Raw genomic sequence first — 19,690 nt, forward strand, 5'->3', positions numbered from 1 at the left:
GTATGCGCGCCTGGGCTTCCACCGGTAATACCGTGCAGGCACCGCCAGTCGCCACCTTCTGAAGAGCGGCAGCTGGGGTGACTTGAGCTTCGCACCCGGCCGCCCGGGAGTCAATGAGAAAGGCGTGTTGCAGTGGTTGGCTGTGGCCACCTTTGCACATGCACCGGGCAGCACACTCTGAGTGCCGCGAGCCACGTGAAAGTGACAGGTGGGACAGGAAAGTGCTTGAACATCACAGAGTAAACAGAAAAGGTAGTCAGTGAAAGCTGGACTACTGTTAGGGCTGGCCGGAGAATGTCGGCGTTTGTCACTTTGGTATCCTGTCGCGGACTTACCTGTGTTTTTCCCATCGCGACCGAGTCGATGTCACACACAGCTCAAGGGCAGTGACGAGACCACGAGGAGCAGATTCTGAGAGTTCTGGAGAACACAGTGTTCTTTTGCTATCATTCCACCGGCGCCAATCTTCTGCGACAGAATAAGTTAGCACAATAATACGCCGCCTGGGCTTTCTGCGTCCTAAGAACATTAAATGCTACGGACCCCGGCGGACAGGCGAGAGAAAACGCGGTGCAAGCTAGACTGCTGCACTGCTATTAGTGAGTACGGGTCCGACCTTTAGAAACGGCCCACTGCATGACCGTGATGAACCTCGCTTTCACCTTGTCTCTGCCGATCATCTTTCTTTCCTTTCCGTACCTGGAGGTGTGGCGTGTCGTATGTGCGGGCCGGCCGATTGCAAGTGTCTCGCGTGGGGTTGCAGATGTGTCGCATATTATTTCTCGGTTCGCCAGATTTACAAATGATGCTCGAGATTCTCCAAACCTTGTCCCTGTGGGACTGCTTTTCGCTGGCTCCTGCCGAGCTTCACTTTCTCACAGGTACTTGCTTCTGTGTACACCGTTGACCCGACGCACTCCGACACGGCTGAACACACCACATCTGCTCGGGAAGGTGTACACCTTTTTAACCGGCTGTCGAAGTCCGCCGGCACATGCTGGAGGGCGTTGGGGCCGTCCGCAGCCCCGGACCCGGACCGCACGGTTCTCAGCCTTTTTCGCTCCATCCTCTCTGCAGCAAGAAGCTCCACAGCACCTAGCACATAAAAGACCGCCCTGGCTTGCGCCTGCCTTTGTTAGTAGGTTCTCCGCATGGGGTCAACGGCACAGGTGTAAGTGGGGGTGCTTTCCCGCGCGACCAGGGTGGCAGCGGCAGCAGCAGATCGGCGAAGTGCGAAGGGGATGGGCTCGGGCCTCGCGTGACAATTTCACACAACCGACCGCTCTTGCCGCGGGCGACACCTCCGACTCAGCGGGTTATCGTGACACACAGCTAGGAAGGGGTGCCGGGAGATTTCACAGGTGTTATCCCCGACACAAGGACTATCGAGACGCAGCGCATGTTAGTGCTTGTCGCTTACAAGAGATTCATGATGGTCGAAGCGAGAGATCCGCAGGAAATAACTTTCAGCGAGACTGCGGAGGAGGTCGTGACACAATCTATGCTTTGAGCAGTGTGGGGCTCGGCGCACCCTTTGCTCCTGCGGCTGTGGCGGTATGGAGGATCTCTGGCCCAATGGCTCACCTGGTCTTGAGGCTGTTTATGGCGCGTCCAAGAAAAGAAACGCCACAAAGAAGGACTGGCGAGGAGTCAGAGCACTTCGCCAGGGACACGGCCGGCCATACAAAGAAACGGCAGGACGACCAAAGCCAGGAGGCCAGAAGAGAATCAGCAGAGAACTTCAGAGAGACACCCCCACTCCTTTCATTACGGCCTCTTCCTGAAGAACGCAAAGCGACGTTCTGGGCCGCCTGGGACTGCTTTTCAGCTGACCGACCTGTTCCGCTTGACGACGCTCTTGTCCTGCGTTTCGACGCACCTCGCTCCTTCACAGGTCCGCTCTCAGCATGTCTATCTACTGCAGAAACCGAGCACGGTGCCGCGGCAACCGAGCATACAGTCTGTCCGTGTGTGAAAGAAGTATTCCTGGCCCGGGAAGACGCAGTTGTGTTTCATTCCTTTTCGCATGTCTACGAGATCGGGAGTATTCGTAGCCGCTTCCCTTGTCTGGTCAGTGTCTTCTGCATTGTGTGAAGCTCCAGACGCTGCGGCACAAAATCAATGTTACTACACTGGTGACTGTAATGGCTTCCCCTGTTGCCGTCACTAGTAAGCTGTTATGTAGGGTCGGGAAACGCTTGTTCGTCCCTACGAAGCAGATCATCATGTGGCGAAAGTGGCTGCCTACGGTCTTCACCGAATTGGGGCTTTTTTGTGACACGCCAGACTTTCTATTTTGACAGCGCTGTGCTACACAGGCGTGGTTCACACTTACGACTTCGATTCTCAGGGTGTCGAAGAACTTTGTGGTTTTCGTGGCTGTCGTACTGACCGTGCGCACAGTTCTCCCCCCCTCGAGTGTCAGATTGGGCCTCCAATCTATGCCACTCCACGAGAAGGGAAAAACTGATGGAGAATTGCCCCTTTAGCCAATGTGACTCGTGAATGCCCGTCTGAGGGTACAGCCACTGCGGGAGACACACGACAAAGAAAGCCTCGCCTGCGTCACTTTCCGAAGTCAGTATGAGTTCGCGGCCATCCCTCACGGTCTCGGACGCGCGACCGGTGCTCAGGAGAGAGGTACTGTTTGCCGAGTACCTCGTGTGTCGATGCAGTGCTGAGTATAGACAGTCTCCTTTGCTAAGAAGATGCTTTCTTTGCCTGCTGTTGAGGTTTTAAGCGAACCTGCGAGCAAGTGTTTCCCTCTTGCGGAGCTTACGTGTGGGCCCACGTAACACTTCGGCCTCAGCACCTGGCATCTTTTATCTTTTCTCAGTACAGGTCAGCCGCGTAGCAACCTGTATCGGCTGCATTGAGTGCACATACGGGGCATCTTTCTATACCGAACATAATGCTGTGAATTCATTTCTCAGGTGAACATATGGTAGAGATCCACTCCCACGGCAGCCGCGCCTCTATCCAAGCCATGCTGAGTTTTTTCCAGAGCCTGGAACCAGTCCTCAGATTCCCGGCTCTCCCTGAAGAAGAGGTTTACCATCCGCCCACCGAGTTCTCTTCCCGACAGAGAATCGCTAGTTCTTCTCTCTCGGAAGATACTTCTCCTGGAAAGTTCATGGAGCAGGGAGGAGTCGGGAGAGAAGGCCCGGATAGAAATCAAGAGCATTGCCCAGGAGGGGATCCCGGTTGTGTAGCTGATAATTTGCAAGAGCGGTACAAGCAGAGCAGCATGAGTTTCTCCCTGCCGACGCATACTTCAGAAGTCGTCTGGAAGAATTCTGACGCGTCCGGGTGGACCGGAGAAGCGGGATGTCGGGACACGAACAAGACAGCTATCTTAACCCGGACCCTCCGCGACGTGTGGAACAGAATGCAGTCTGAGAAGGTCGTACATCCTGCCCCTCGGAAGGATACGAAGAGCACTACATTTCTCAGGAACTCGGTCCCTTCAAAGAATGCTTCTCTGGTGTCTCAGCAGCGTAGATATGAGGACCCTTACTGCGGTTTGCAGCGGGAGTTCGGCGAGGGAAGGTTCCGGCCTGCTGAGGCGGGAGAATTCGCACTTCGGGCGTTTTTGAATGGGAAGCTGAAGAACACCGAACAGTTAGAAGCTCTGGCGGATATCGTCCAAGTTAGTTCACTATCTGGAGTTATCCCATGCAGACTGAAGACCGTGAAGAAAGCCGTACTGATGTAGCCGTAACCGACAGATTCAACAGCGCAGGCAAAGGGACTTCCGCAGAGGCGTAATTCAGTTGAGTGCCAAGGTTTGGGTACAGTCTCACGATCTCCACAGCCAACCAGATGAAGATAGCCGAGATCGCTAGTTTCAAGCCCATCCTGTGTGTTTCCTTGGCTGAGTGTACTGCAACTGGGCTCATCTCCATCTAGCACAGAGGCAGCCTTGTGAAGCCTCTCTCTTCACATAGTTGCTTGAGTGTCGAAAGGGGCACATTCACTGTACTCAGATTACGAGGGGACGTCCTGTGTTTTGCAGAAGACGAGAGTATTCGAAAAAGTGAGAGTGGTCTTGTAAATTGACCGGTCACCTGCGCGGCATCCCAGGAGATGTTAAAACAGCTACACCCTTGCAGGACTGAAACGAAGGACGTTAGAGAAACCTCCGTAGCCAGTGGCTGCGGCCGTAAACGTATAGAGGAGCCATAGTCACTGTTTCCGTTATACCCTACCTGCTCTTGAAGCGATGCGCTACTGTCAGGAAGATGTTGTTGGACTCCTCAGTCAAGTCGAAGCAATCAGAGTTCCCGTGTTTTTTTTTTGTCCTCGTCGGCGACGCTGAAAGGACATAATTCTCCCGGCTATCGTGATCATCATAAAGTGCTGGTATCTCACTGCCTTTGTCTCCGCTCTAGGCTGACAGCGTTACGCAACACCGTCTGGCTCTTCAGCGTCTCCGTGCGCACCCTCAGCACTTACAAGAGCAGCTTGAGAGATGGCAGAGGATGTTACAAGAAGCTCTAGCGCTTTCGGAGGCAGCTCTCCAGATAGGAGACGACGACCAAGAAGTCGACGCCGAAGCTGCGTCGGATGAGGGAGTTCGTAGAGCTCAAGAACTTGTGCGGGAGGTGCTCTATCAAGCGCGTGTACAGCTGGCGCTTGGTGAGAGTGAACAGCTCGCTATGAATGGCTTGCAAGTTGTCTTCGTAGGACCTCCCAACGCAGGTAAAAGAGGAGCTCCTGGTATCACCGCCGGGTTCTTTTTCTACTGTCCAAGCCGTTTATCGCTCCCGAGGCGGACCGCAGATGAACGGCAATAACTCAGCTCTAGTGAGGGGCGAAGCGAAGTGCGGAGACTAGCAAGAGTAGCTGAGGGGACCCTGACAGACGGAGCATCAAGTGCGATAGTACCCACGCGCGGTATGTCGCTGAGCTGGGAAAATACCGTCTGGTTTTCTGCGGAGTTGTGAGCCACCAACAGTTCGCAATTCTCGGACAGACTGTTACGGTTAGAAACTGGGTCCAGCTCTATGTCAGTAGGCGGTTGTCAGTTGTTCTGCTAGATCACTGTTTTGAAGAGTGTCATTCCACCCCCCCCCTTCAAGAAGTGTCTGCTGTGTGTCGTTCGCATGTGTGTGTAGACTGCGATTAAGAACGGCTTAACTAGGTGCCCAAGTTTTTTCTTTTCAACGCGAGCTTCTTTCATTTCGTCTCATAACGTCCTTTCTTTGCTCGTGCTGGTGACATTTCGTAGCGGTCTCCGTTGTCCGGGGTCTCACGCGCTGATCTCCGACCTCTTTGGTTAGCCCATGCTGGATATGATATGTCCTTGCCAAGCTCAGCTTCCCTTCGTCTGATGTTGCGTTGCTTTAGGTAAAAGCACGTTGTTCAACTCTCTGCTGGGTCGAGATGCGGCCATCGTGTCTCCGCGGATGGGCACGACTCGGGATGTCCTGACAGCTGCCCTGCAGCTTCAGGGTTACAATGTAGTATTGAGTGACACAGCGGGTCTACGTCCTACTCCAAGAGCGGGTCTCTTCGCCAGGCCCGATGCCTCGCAGACCCATGTTCTGCAAGAGTCTTCCGGAAGAGGTCGTTCTCAAGACGACTTCTCTGAAGATAGACGTCGCAATTCTGAGAACTCTGCCTTGTGTGGAGATCAATTATGTCAGACGGAAGACAATAGCGCAGTCTTTGAGACCGAGAAACAAGTCGATATTGACACGGTAGAGCAAGAAGGCATTCGACGTGCTGTTCGTGCAGCCTGCAAAGCAGACGTACTCGTGGTGGTACTGGAAGCAACCGACAGCCTTGAACAAACAGTGGAGAATTCCCGTCGTTTTCTTCGAACGCTGGCGAGGTCACTCGAGGCGGAGAAGGAAAATTCAGAGGGTAGTGAACTCGGCTGTCAAATCAAACGAATTTTTGTCCTCCTCAACAAGGCAGATATCTTTGTCAGCGGGCCAAACAGGAAGGATTCGCGCGAACATAGGAAAAAACGGAAACTACCCTTGACGAACACGGGTGACTGTGGAGCCTCCTTGTCTCTCAGCGGGCGCCGGTCACCTCCCGCACTTGAAGAGCTTCTTCTTCAGCTGCATCGAGCGGTGAAGGACGAGGTGCCCCGCCGGTTTTGGCCAGCCTTACAAGGCCTGTGTTCTCATCATCCTCGAGACAACAAGACTAGAAGTGGAGGATTCCGAAGCAGAGAGAAGTACACATCCGGGTCTAACGCTATGCTGGGAGCTGACGCAGGCGAAGGCGAAAGTACGGATGTTGACTCACACGAAACTCGACTGCAGACAACGCCAACTCCCGGTGAAAGCGACCGTGGCGTGGACTCGCCAATGTTGCAAAAGGAGACCAGTGGTCATCTTCTAGTGCTGCCCACTTCAGCCAAGGAAAAGTGGAACGTGCCGCTTTTCCAGAGGCTCGTGACAAACGCAGGGCGGACACTGCTTGAGCGGAATTTTTCTTACAGTTGCGGGGCACCGCCCCCGTCCGAGAGCGCAGACCACACGGGCTCTAGCGATGGCGGCGGGTACACAAAGACCTCTCCAGAAGAGGGAGCTGCTGCAGAGGGGGGAGTATACGATGGCGGATCATTCTGGGGTAGCCGGCGTCTTGTGGAAGCTCTCCGTGAGCTTGTCAAGATACTGGAGAACGCTCGAGGTCGCCAAACGGAGGAAGAGAGGGCAGAGGATTTGAGGTATGGACAAGGCAGACCGATGACGAACGCCGGATGCCATTCGTCGTACACAGCGCACCAGAGAAAGCTGCTTGATTCTAGATCCGTCAGTTATGGCAGGGACCCGCGTCGCGGTTGGCAGGCGTGCTAAGCGTGTCTCGATCTATAGTTATGCAGGTCACGTATATGGTACACACCTGCGTGTTCGCGGGGTATACAGTATTAACCGGATCACGGTGCGCAGGTTTTGCCCGTGGTGCTAGAAAGTTTTTGTGGGGACGACGAGAGACCGAAATCAGCTGGCCAGCCAGCTAGGCATACTCTTCGTGCGTGACCTGCTACCTGCCGCAAGGCCTTCATTGTGTGCAACTTCTGCACCGTGACCTTCAACCGTGTTTGCAGAGAGGCACTCCGGTGGATCCAACAGCGCCTCACCGGAGATGGGAGGGCCGGTGCGAACATGGAAGCGATCCTGGATCTTCTTTTCAGCTCGTTTTGTGTCGGCAAATGAAGACAGTCTAAATCAATCATTGACGGAGCGCCACCGGAGCGAAAGCAAGTTCGGCTGCCCGTTTCAGGTAAGGGAAAGAAGACTGTACACGTGAGAGGAAATGAAAACGGACAACCCGGCTAGTACTGTGTAGGGCGAAGGGGTGAGTGAGAGCAGTGGAAGGGTATCCGCTGTGACTGGAGCAGAAGGTAGTTATTGCGTTTGAGGCTCAGGTTGCTTCTAACTTTCTAGCTACTCAGGTTAGTGAGGTGGATAGTGCTGCCGTTCTTGGGCTGACCCCGCTGGAGCCAAGCTGTGTCGCAGCCTTGTAGCCTACCGCCGTGGTGCTATTAGAACCCTGAGAAGCAGCACGAGGGCGACAGCTTCGCTCCGTAAATGGATGGCTACGATCTTCCAGGAGAGCGGGCAGTGGCCGGGCTGTCACTGGCGGATCGTACAGGGAGTGTATGCCTGATCCGGAGACGGGTACTGGCAACGCCCTGGTATTCCGAAAGAAAATTAGACCAGTTGCCACTCAGAAAGGCAACTGCGTGCTCGGGGTCGAGACTGGTTGGTGACCAGTTGTCATTTCCGGCTCTTTTTTTCTGTCCGATCGTTTGTAGAGCCATCCGGACCAAAGCACGCTGCGTCATCAGCGACAGGAGGGCTCCAGAAACAGTCGTAGTTCTGTTTCTGCCTTTCAACTTTGCGGACACTTCTGTCGTGAGTAGTGACTTCTTTTCCGGTGCTAGGGAGTTGCTTGTGTCGCCAGGACCGGAGTGCGGACAGGACTGCAAGGGTCGAAGTCACGACGGAGTGAACCACGTTTTCATCTGCGGGTGGTTGGACCCGCTGTCGTCTCTGGTCAAAACTGCAGTCCGCTTATTTTTGCGCTGTTACGTGCAAAAGTTTGACACAAAAACCTGTCTTGTTCACTTGCCTCACGAACTGCTGGTGCCTGTTGGCACGGAAACGTAAAGGGGGTCGTTCCAGTAGATGGAACGATCCACAACCTTGCAAGTCAGGACCCGAACATTCCTGAAAACCTGTTACGGCGACGCTCTGTCATACCGGAAAACCTGTTACACCGGTTGCGCTATTCCTTATTACCTGTCAAGGCGGGCCGCCGTCATTCTTGAAAACCTGTTTCAGCCTCATAACCCCCTCAAGGGGCGTAACCCACATCTTCCCGCTTTCTTATCGTCTCTCTCCTTTCCCGGACACCTGCCGTCTCACACGCTCACACGGGCCTGGTGCCATTTATGCAGCCGGCGATACTCCTGAAGTCCGCTCGAGGAAGGCGGACGCCAGGATAGCTGAAACGCGAGAATGCGAAATACGGCTCTGATGCTCCTCTGCCCCAGGACACTGGGGAGGTACGTAGGCGCGAAAGAAGTGCAACAACGATGTGCTGCTTTTTTCTTTCGAGCGCATAGTCACCGCCTACTTCCCAACCGCACACCTCGTAGACGTGCTCAGGATCTGGTCCGATTGCAAAAAGTCGATCGCGCCATCAGTTGGCAGGTCTTCTTTTTCCCGTGCGCGCCTGCGCAGTCTTCCCGACGATACTCTCAAGAAACCCTTGCCGTCTCAACTGATGGAACGCTTTGCGACCGTGTGCTGCTCGAGGCGGTGTCCCCTGCAAGGGTTCGCTCGACCATTCCCGTGTTTCTCACTCGGTGCCTGCGCCAAAGTGCGTGATGACGCGACCTCAGAGCACTTTCGTAACCCCGAGCCGGTCGAACTTCCTCGACTAGAACGAGAAAAGTCTGTTGAACGGGCTCAGAAGCTGCGTCATTCCACTAACGATGCTATCTAAGCCGAACAGTGGATTCGGTTGTGGGGCGCTAGGCGTCTCCATGGGGACTGGCAGATCGGCTGGCATCAGTTCTTCAGCCGTCGAGGTGACGGAAGGACCGCCCCCGAAGAATGACATGACGGCGTTGGCGGCAGATCCCGGTAGCTGCGGGCGGCTTTCGTGAGGCTCCTGGTACGTGGACGGAGGGAGCGGCTCGCCCAAGGCGTCTAAGACGGCCCCGTACGCGTTGACTGTTCCTGAGCGTTGAATCAGCAATACCCCCCAGACAGCGCAGTGAGTGGCGCGGCAGCTGATTGGGCTCGTGGCGAGCTAAGCAAAAGGCGAACTGCATCCGCAAACTGCGAGAGAAAACAGGGCCACTGGAGAGGGGGAGAGCAGCTCCTTTCCGAGAAGGGAGTGAGCCACACTGGTATGGGCACTGGTATTCTCCCGACGACTCGCTTGCCCCAGACAAGGAGATTCCCCCGCAAAGATACGCCGACAGGTGGATGCAGAAAGTCGTTTAGGTTTACCTGCTGCCAGAACTCGGTTATCGAGGGATCGCATCTTCGTAGCTGTCCTAATGATGCACTCCCGCACATCAGCGGCACTCATGTCGGGTCGCACGGACCAAACCATCGCGGCAATTCCTGAAAGCCGGTGCACAATTGAGTGTAGGCATGATTCACTGGACTAGAGGATCGCGAGCACAGTTTGAAACTATCGTTCCTTATTGAATATTGTTCAACAAGAAGGGCTCACTCCAGGAGGATGTACGTAGCAACCCACCCAGGTAGCCGGGGTCCCCTGGCTCTCCCGGGATGTGAGGTCTTCGTCACAGGGACAGGAAAACACAAAGCGTTCTCTTTGTGTCTGTCCCCGCTTCTAGGAAATCGGGGGACTGGCTGTCCTACCTGCGACGAGAGGAGTAGCCATGGAGGTGCCAGTTTTATACCCGTATCCTTCCGGAAACTTGGAAGTTGGAATGGTGCTGATTATATCCGTGCCTGAACAGATTACGCAGAGCCGGAGGCCTGGTCCACGTTGGCATATTCTCACCCCAAGCTGGAACAGCGAAGGAACAACAAGTACTATTCTCCTACACCACAGTCTCTCGCTGTGTCCTGGGCTTGGCAACACGGGCTAACTGGTAGCATCTTTCTCCGATCTCGTTCATCACCTGGAGCAGCGATGTCAACGTTGTATGGGCCCCAGTTGGAAGAGGGAGCTACAACTCCCCGCGGCGCCAAGTTTGCCACTCTTAGGAGATTGCGAAGACCTGTGGACTTCCGCCTATCATAGCCCCAGTTGGGAGGATAATCACTCTCGCTGCACACAAACGGAGAACCACTACGGGCCCGAGACCCGATGCAGCGGCCGCCGGCTGTCTGTTCAGGGTCTGTAGGACTCACAACCAAGGAGCTTGAGGAGCTGGAGTTGTTGAGCACGTTTTGTCGCCTGTCAACTAAAACTAGAGGTATCGGAAGATCAAAAACATGTGCGGAGACCTCACTAGCTGTTATCTTTTCCGGCATTGTCCACCGCGGCCACGAAGAGCTGTCCTTTCTCTGCGGTGCGTCCCACAGCTAGTCTTAAACCCTCTGACGGGGTTGTGTAACCCCAACTGTTTGTACTGATTTTGGCCCCCATGCGCAAGGAATAGTCGATTGCTTCCGCAGCAGCACTACTTCGTGAAACGAACTTGAGAGGCATGAGCTTGACCTCCCAGTTCACGCCTAAGGAACGCAAAAAAACGCAAGGAGCAGTTCCACAAGCTAGAATGCGGACGATCTACTGATTGAGTCGCTCCTGGGGCCCATCAGAGTATTCTAACTCCCGTATTCTGCGTTGATCGAACAGTAGTGTCGGGAAGAACCACACAAGGGCAAGACAATGTCAGCTGCCGGAGTGTGGGTGGCCGACTGCGGATTTGCAGCGGACACCCAGGCATCATTAGAGTGCAGGTGTCCGATTCCAGCGGAACTGCCGGTAGCAAGCCTTTCCACCGGCAAGGACAATTCCTGAATGAGACTGTATCGCTGTGGTTGGTGTACTCAGCCTTCAGTTCAAGAAGTCGCCAGCCTGCTGTCCAGACTGTTATTGCAGGGCCTAACCAGATGATCTGCAGATCGGACTACACAGTGGAACTGCGTTCCCTTCTCTTCGAGGTGGCGGAAAAATACAGGTAAGTTATCAGTACTCGAGGCCCCAGGTTCTTCTGCGAGGCGCCCAAGTGGGGAGTGAGCGAGCTAGAAGCCCTGACGTTCTTACCTGCGATGCCTCTCCTGTTGTTCGCCGCGGCACCGATAATGCCGGCAACGTGCGTGCCGTGACCGTTGGCATCCATGGGATCACTTGTCTTTCCCTCGAAATCGTAGCCCCGATAGTCATCCACGTAGCCATTACCTGCGAGAAAGTGCACCGAAATTTGCTCAGTTGGCTTTGAAGGAATCCGGCTCTTCGGGATTTCGCGCAGGAGCCGCGCCCTCCGACGCGCCAAGCCTGTCTCCGTAGTCGGATTCGGCACTCTTGGATTCAGCGAACTCGCACCAACAGTTCCCGTAGCTGTAGATAAATGCTATAAAGAGTGTATCTACTAAGATGCTGCATGACGTATGAATGCTCCTACAGCCCCCCGCGGTTGCTGATCGACGGTCCAACACGGCTCTGCTTGTATCGTGCTTCTGATACCAACTACGGTGGCGGCCCTACATACATCGTGCACACTTCTTGTGCGGGAAGCTGCAGCTTCCTCAGCAAGTACCTACCGTCGTCGTCGATGCCGTTGTTTGGAATTTCTCCTGTGTTGCGCCACATCTGCTCTCGGAGGTCTTCATGGTTATAGTCCACACCTGAGCGTGCATGAAAAACAGGCGACTGTCGACTTGGAGCGATTGACTGAACACGGCAGACCAGCCTGTCGTCAATCGTTATGACACCATAACGCGGGTGATGCGTACCCGGAGATACAAAGCTTGCAAGGCATTCAACTGCATCTTCGGTCTAAGTCACGCTGTAAACCGCCACATGGACAACAGTACTCCCTGTGCTCTACACGCTTGGCGCTGTGTCCGTTGTGCGGAAGAGATGGCCTTCCGTCTCGTGAATACACCAATATGTTACTTCTAATCCACATGGGGCGAAAAGGTTAAAAAAGCGCAAGAGGATGATGCTGTGCAGGCTACAAGGCGATAGGCCACCTCAGCTCGTTAGGGCAGTTGCGCTGTGCCAAGGCCAAGTAGGCCGCTCTTGACTTCCCGAAGCAAGTTGAGCGGCACTGCGCAAACGACGCTGAAACGTACGAACCCTTGTAGGGAAGGCTGCACGCTTTTAGTGTCTCTGCTGTTCGCCTTCCCAGTTCCCACCACCGTTCCTTCGCCTACCCGTATCGATGACGGCAACGATGACGGGCTCCTGGGCCGGCTTTGTATGGTGTGTCCTCGAGTCCTTCCCTGACCTGTCGTCTCTGTCTGGCTTCCCACGGACGGCTCGCGACGGGTTCCCGTCCTCGTGTTGTCCGTCTCCTAGCTCAACTGCCCGAGATAGTCGGTGGCTGTACACCTTGTTCCATGCCTCGATTGCCCGGACATGGACCTGAGGTTCGTGGTACGCCCACTGCCTGCTGAAAAGACTGTCATTCGGCATGCGCCCGAGCTGTCGTGTCTTGTTGGAAGTGGACATGTTTCTCGATGAACGCGTTGCAGTGCCTTTAGTTAGTCTCGAGCTGTGGCTCCGGCCCTCGCTGGTGGCACTTTCTGGACCTGCGATCCCGGGATCGGCATAGGAACATAAGATGGCTGACCGCAGAGGACCAACATTATGGCTTGCCTCCACGAGAGACTCCCGGACAGCAGCATCCGCTGCGTCGTATAGTTTAACAGGGACGATGCCGGTTGCCGGTTTTAGAATTCCGTCTGGGGTTGCTGGCACAACAAAAGAGGCGTTGCTCTTCTTCTGTGACATGCCTGTGCTGGCCTCCCTTTCCAGTGGGCTGGCTTCCTCTGCAGGACCTCGCTCCGGTTGTGGAGGCAGGTGGGCGTGCCGGCTTCTGCCTTGCCCTTGCATTTGGTCAACCGAGCTTGGCTCCTGATTGGGCCCGAGCGACGAACCTTCTCGCGGGCTTTCACTCGTTTCTTTGGGGCTCTCAGTGCTATGCTTGGTACGAAGACCGCCCTCGGCACTTTCCTTGTTCACGCCTGCAATGCCCTCATCTGGTTCCTTGTGATGCTCCTGCTGTCCTTCCGCGTCACTCTCCTCTGTCTCATCCTGCGGAGGAACCTCTGACATATCGTTGGTGACCTTGTCTCTGTCTTCATTCTCACCCTCACGCGCTGACGAATCTTCTACTTGCCCGGTGTAGTCAGCGACAACCGTGACCTCTCCCCTCTCAAACTCATCCCGACCTCTAAACGTTATCTCGCTGTCTGATTCGATGAGCCAGGTCGATGGGTTTCGCTGCCAGAGCGTTTTCACGGTCTCGCGGATGGCATCTTCAGTGAGCTCATCTTCCAGCTCGAGCACCACTAAGCCGACATTTTCGAGCACCTTCACTTCCTTCAAGATGCCTAGAGCCTGTAGCTTGTCAGTTTGCAAGCGCTCTTGAGCCTCTTTGACCGCCGTATCGTGGTCGATGGTGCCCCTTGCTGCCTCACTTGCATCTGGGGTAATCATAAAACCCGTTACCTCTCCCGGCTCTGCTAGGCCATGGGGAGAAGCCGAGTTACCAGACGGTTCAAGAGCCTGACCTTCTCCATGCGGAAACGTGATCTCCGTCAACCCCACAATCAGTCGCCCCCCTATCTTCGTTGGTTCCTTTTTCGCTGCCGAATCTGGACTCGCTTCCTCCGTGGCTAATTGGGAGGCTGTTGCCTTGTCCTGCGACTGCCTTTTCACTTCGCGTGCAATTCCGCGGCTGGCTGCTTCAATGGCCTCTATCGACGCATCCGTCAGCTCACTCTGCACGCTCATTGGCAGTTTGACGCTCTCCGACCGCCCCGCGTGAAAGGGCTGACGAAGCAAAATCGGCCACGCCTCTCCTGCAACTGAAATGCCGATGCAGCCGAGAGAACAAAAGACTTGTGCAGCGGCAACTACAAGGAAAAAGTAGTTCAGCGGAAGCGGTGATGGTCTCCCTGGAGTTCCCGAGAGACGGTAACGTTCAAAAGTAGACAACTCCATGCTGGGTGCTCCACTTGTGACGCCCTTTCCAGGCTTCACCTTTGAAGCCCAAACTGAACTTTCAGTAGCAACGCCACACAGCAACGATTGCTTGCCGTAAATCTCAAGACCCAAACGTGAGCCGAAGCGCCAATATACAGCTTGTTGCGACTTAGTCACACGCAGCTTGTTTTGCTGGCACACGCGAATCCGACGGCGGTCTCCGGTAGAGAAGTTCGCGTCATGCTGCCTGCGGCAGGAAACAGGAAGTGTGTGGGTAGTTTGTTACAGCTCCAGTCGGGACCGTGAACATTGCCATCGATGGGTATACAGAATGTGTACAGCTCTCCTACGAGAGCGACAAAGCCTTAAACCTGCTTACTTCAAGGAGAGTTCAAAAAAGGCCTGGCCGGTCTGAGTCGCAAAAAAAGAAAAACAAGTGGGCGGACAGACAGTGTGTGCCGATGTGGGCTCACTGGCTGCTCGTTGTATACATGTCAGTCTACTGATTGGATGTCAGTCAAAAAGACGCAAGACGATAGACGCCTCAGCGGTGAGACTTGTGGTGGCAGCTGTTGCCGTCGCGCCGAAGCACAGCTGGCAGCCATTTCAGTTCGAAGCTGCCGGTTGACTCCCATACAGCCACTCTAGCCACTTTCTGTCCTCAGTACGACGACTGGTGCCTCGTCACTTGACAAAGGCGATGTCCGGTGCTCGCTAGGCCCGCTTGGGCCTAAGAATAGAGAGCTCGTGAAGGTGCTCAGATATTCGGCGGATACAGTGAGCAATTTCTTTGAGTATCGAAGCCATTCCACATGTCCAAAAGGTCACCGCGTGCGAGAGGAACATCAGCCAAGAAGCTGGTCTGTTTTCTGGCTTGATAGCAGTACGTTCCCGAAGTTTCAAGCTCGCTACGCAGACGGTCCGCGGTACCGGTGCCGTTAGTGTGGCTCTCAGTTCGGAGACGGTTTCCCGTGCCCGGTGTTTTGGTTAGAGACCCGAAGAAGTCGGCCACTATCTTCGTGTCTCGCGGGCGTGTCCTGCAGTTTGCCGTCTTTCCAGCGTAGGCGCAGCCAGCGAGAACGAAACCCTTGCACTACGTCGTGACTCTCCTCTAGAGACGCACCACAAGTTCATGAAACCGTGAACACACCGCATGTTGAGAACGCACGTTTTAGAGCCGATACGTGGGTGGCTCGGATACAGCTGATTTCCAAGTGAATTTCTCTAGTTTCAGCGAAGAGTCGACCTCTTGTGTCTAAATGGCGAGGAACTACCCCCCATTAGCTCAGCCTGGTCCGTGCCACCGACATGGACGCGCAAATACCAAGAATAGGAATCGCTGCTCGACTGTCCCCCTAGAGGCACACGGCTGGCAGGAATAACTACGGCAAGTGCTTTTCTCTAGTCGGAAGACAGCCGAGACGGTACCTCAAAACAATTACTAGCTGAGATCATATTCATATTTTTTAAGTATTGGCTTGATACGACGACACTTAATGCAGACAATCCTGCGGGTATTGATACTCCGCTTAAAGTGCCTTCCGGTACTACAGGGCGTGCAGAAACTGAGCCTCCTCGTTCGAACCCCATCAGCATATCTGTTTCTCGGGCAACCAAGAGTGTAAGGGAACCCTGTTTGAGGAAGAACAGGGTGGCACCGGGAGAAGCGTCTTCAGTGTCGTTGGCTGCAAACAGTACGCCTCCGTAGGTTGTGAGGAAGCCTGGCAAGAGGCCCTAGCGATCGAACAGGGCACATCAGTTGTTTTGTGCCACCCGGCTACCACAAAGTGGACAGGAGCGGCGCCTCGACAGACCCGCGTCCACTTCACTCACGTCGAGCTGGATGGACTGTCATGCAGCTCCTGCGAGTTCTGCTGGTTGGTTCGACATGCTTAACTGGCCACTACGAGGGGAGAATATGTTTTTTGACACCCGCAGCCGCGAACTCAAGAGTGCCCTGGAAGTGACTCGCTGCGAGGTTCGCTGCTAGTTCGGTACATCGCCAGTGATGTTCTCCTTCGTCCTTTTCCATTGCCTTCAGTACGCATTTTCTCCAGCGCAGGAAAGAAGGCTCCACCTGTTCCCCGCAATGGGCAACTGCGCCTCGGTGTCTCGCGGTGCGCTGCTATGAACACCAACAAGGTGGTATGAGTTGACGCCAAAACAAATCCAGTCATGTGGGCATATTGGGCGGCTCTCGTCATACGCGAGAACACGCATGCTCTGCACTACTCTTTTTGATGTTCATTTACCGGTGGTCGCGCTGTCGCCTGCTGTCCAGCTGGAACCAAATGCGACTCAGGACATTCACTCCTGAAAATACTTGAGATGCAGAGTGCTCATCTCTTCTTGAAGTTCACTGGCAGATGTACGCGGTAGCGAGTGCTGTTGATCTCGTACCGCGCGGCACTCAAAGAGCAAGATTTACACGACGAGTACAGCGCTGGGCACCTGTCTGTGCCAGCGCTCAGGCATGCAACACCTCGGCCATAAGTACGAGAGTGTAATTCTTTCAGAACGACGTAGGAGTTGGGCAGTCACACACATGCAAGAGAGGCGGCTGTAGTCATCGGCGCTGAACCTGCTCTTTGGCGTCGCGCTTCACACTGGCTGGACCCACTGGGTTGCTTGGCTCTGGTAGCTGGCTCAGCTTTTCTTTCTCCGCCATCTGGTACGTGAAGACGCGGTATAGCTGCATGGTCCCCGTGATGGCCATGGCCATGTTGACTGTGAGGCGCATTCAGACACTCGTGTTTTCAGGTCTCAGCTTCCCTTCCATGCCGCAGAGCGTAAGCTCCAGCGCGAGTGCATCACACCTAGGAAGAGCGCTCACTTTCTGTGTCAGGCCTCCACTACTGAAGCGGTAGCAGTGTTGCAGCGCAACTCCGTGGTGCACCGGCAGCGAAAGATCACTTCCCTGACGAGAGATTTTTTGCTGAAAAGCCGTGGCGAAATCTACGCTCATCGGACGCGCTTGACAGCATTCGGTGCTTCAGACAAAAGCGACTGATATACCAAGGCAGAACTGGCGTCTGACGCATAGAAAATTATCTTCTTTTAACTTTCCTGACGTATGGGTCATCACACGGGAAAGTAAAATAACTGCAACAGGATAAAGAAAGGCATCTGTCTAATCGTACCTGAGAACAAACTCCAGTTTTTCGGAGTAATCACCATGCTGTACCGAGACCAGATCAGCCCTGTTGCCGCAACAGCTGCAAATCGTGGCGAAGACACGGCAGAAGAGACCCGTCAAGAAGATAAGAAAGCGAGGAGCTGCGTAGCTTCACACTGAAGTGCATACGGCCACTCTGTCCATGCAAATCTCTTCATCGAGAGTTTTCACCACTTCCTCTGGACTATTTCCGGACAAGTAAAGTCTCATGCATCTCTCTCGCAGTCTACGGTCGGAATAGGGTCACACTGTACATCAAAGAGACTGCCGTTGTTAAGTGTGACATGAGGCCGTGGAGTTTCTCTTTGGCACTACTATATCTGTACGGCTATCGCGCAGACGTTGGTAAAACGGGGCAGCCATCCCGCCAATCGCTTCTGCAGCACATTCTGAGCTCTTAGCCCAACAAGGACCGCACCTCCGGATGGACCGGCGTTATCCGAGGCTTCAAATGATTTTGTCGTTACTACTCTACAGAAAGGAGGCAGACGTTGTGTAGACCGTTCCACTATGAAAGGACTAGGGCACCGTGTACTTCAAATAAATCAAGTCAGACTGTCGCAATTCGCGACTGGTGAGTGAAAAACATCGGGGGGACCTGCAGCTCCTGCATGTTATCTGACAAGGAGCCGCTGGGCACGAAGACATGCGTGTTGATCTTAGACTCAACGCTAGTGTTTTTTGCACCTTGCTCAAGGCACTACTTCGCTGTACACCGTGACAAAGCACCTGCTGTATACAGACTGGCAACTGCTCTAGCCCACCAAAGGTCTATCAAGACAAGTACGTCAGGTGCTTGGAAAATTCTTAGACGAACCAAGCTGCTGGGGAACGGAAGTATTCTCGATCTTCTGCTTCTTCATATCTACCAAGTTCGCGATGCAAATCCCCCACTTCAGGGCAGGCGCCCAGAAGTGGATGGCGAACGGACCAGCGGGGTGAGCTGCGTAGAAACATTCAAATGAAATGACAGAACATAAAAAGCCGTACAGAAAAGTGGGGCCTCATTGGCAGGGCATGGACAGCTCAGAAAATTGATGGTATGCTGACAGGATCTGTGCTCTGTCCAAACTCCTAAGCGGTTGTTGGAACTCGCGAACAGTGCTGAAGAGGTGAAACAGTCGTCCCCGGTCTCTTCAGGAAACTGTTTGCCACCCTGTCTGTACACTTGTAGACTGGTCTTTAGGGTGTTATGGAGAGACTTCTCTGGAGCGCATGTGTCAGGCCCCCTTATGTTTGCTGGCAAGCCTAATACGGAAACATCGCAGTACCACGGGTGCATTCGGTCCAGTGAGAGAAGGGCACCGACCCAAAACAGCACAACGCCATCGGACTTCCTGTGGTGAAGAATTGCAGGAAACTGACAGCCTAGGAGAAAAGATGGCTCACATCGGGTTTTCCCAGCCACAGGAACAGCCTGGACACACGGCGTTCTGCCAACTGCCTTCATTCACCATGCACTGCCATTGACAAGCACACTGACAGCGACTGTCAACACATTCCTACCGAGAATGGTTTTGAACTTCTCGGGGAAGGGCATCTGAAGCGCCTTAGCCTGCAAAAAAGGCGCTACGCCAGGGAAGAACATTTTGTGAACGAGGCCCGACATCTTTAACAACTGAGGGGGTAAGACGGAGCTCGGCGATCCTCTCTTCCTCTCAAGAGCAGAAGTGTCTCACGCCTAGCCTTCTGAGCTTCTAAGTCGCCTGGGGTCTGTGAGCTGGCGAGAGAAAGACGAAAAATAGAGACAAGTATCCGGTGTTACGCGGCCATAAAAGACACTTCAACTTTACAGAGAGGTGAAGGAAAGACTGGTGGAAAGTAGAAAAGAAGTGTGCCTCCTCTGGAGGGAAAGAAAACCAGCGGGACCCTCGGATACACGAAAATGTCAAGTATTTTGAGTGCACGTCATCCGCGCGGCCTGCTCAGCCATCCGCTTTCTGACCGCGGCAATTCCAACTCGGAACTGAAGGAAACACAGTCTTCGGCAAACATGTTCTTGCGAACAGGCTGGCGTGGCTCCGTTGAACGTGGACGTCCGATGTCTCCAATACTGACAAGCGTTTGTTTTTGACGTGTATCGTGCCTGGTTAGCTTACAGCCGAGAACGAGAGTTCTTCTCCTCTATAGGCCGAGGGCGGGAAAGAGAATATCGATCCAGATGCATCTCATGTTGACTGGATCCCTCATGGGACAAATTCTTGCCCGCCCACCACTCCCATCTCCAGCCGTGTTGCAAGACACCCGAAGCACGGAGAGATCTTGCATGTTCCCTACCTAACCGGGCCGGAGGGAGTCACGGAGTCAGCAAAACAGAAACAGGGAAACAAGAGAAAAACACGTGTTGGAGTCAGAGTCAGGTCTTCGAGAGGAAAGACTCTTCCGAGCTTTCCCACTTTGTTG

The 19,690-nt window shown here is 54.2% G+C and overlaps 3 protein-coding genes across 3 annotated transcripts; 1 reads left to right on the top strand and 2 right to left on the bottom strand.

Moving 5' to 3' along the window:
• The first annotated feature begins 238 nt into the window (after positions 1–238).
• Positions 239–7,940, top strand: CSUI_005043 (gtp-binding amine-terminal protein). Its single transcript, XM_068065223.1, has 6 exons — positions 239–1,894; positions 2,934–3,649; positions 4,392–4,701; positions 5,350–6,685; positions 7,067–7,242; positions 7,778–7,940. Exons 1-5 carry the CDS (start codon positions 637–639, stop codon positions 7,173–7,175), a joined length of 3,729 nt encoding a protein of 1,242 aa, XP_067922794.1. The 5' UTR covers positions 239–636; the 3' UTR covers positions 7,176–7,242; positions 7,778–7,940.
• Positions 7,941–8,013: 73 nt separating this feature from the next.
• Positions 8,014–14,573, bottom strand: CSUI_005044 (subtilisin sub4). Its single transcript, XM_068065224.1, has 8 exons — positions 12,336–14,573; positions 11,721–11,804; positions 11,224–11,358; positions 10,466–10,688; positions 10,133–10,281; positions 9,867–9,959; positions 9,486–9,602; positions 8,014–9,209 (listed from the first exon to the last, which is right to left on the bottom strand). Exons 1-8 carry the CDS (start codon positions 14,128–14,130, stop codon positions 8,908–8,910), a joined length of 2,898 nt encoding a protein of 965 aa, XP_067922795.1. The 5' UTR covers positions 14,131–14,573; the 3' UTR covers positions 8,014–8,907.
• A 1,695-nt stretch (positions 14,574–16,268) lies between these two features.
• On the bottom strand, positions 16,269–19,354 carry CSUI_005045 (wd-40 repeat protein). The gene is made up of 4 exons (XM_068065225.1): positions 18,794–19,354; positions 18,101–18,230; positions 17,253–17,327; positions 16,269–16,839 (listed from the first exon to the last, which is right to left on the bottom strand). The coding sequence occupies exons 1-4, from the start codon at positions 18,894–18,896 to the stop codon at positions 16,650–16,652; spliced, it is 498 nt and encodes a 165-aa protein (XP_067922796.1). The 5' UTR covers positions 18,897–19,354; the 3' UTR covers positions 16,269–16,649.
• Positions 19,355–19,690: the final 336 nt, after the last annotated feature.

The sequence above is a fragment of the Cystoisospora suis genome (assembly GCF_002600585.1).
Source record: "Cystoisospora suis strain Wien I chromosome Unknown contig_2418, whole genome shotgun sequence".
NCBI lineage: Eukaryota > Apicomplexa > Conoidasida > Eucoccidiorida > Sarcocystidae > Cystoisospora > Cystoisospora suis.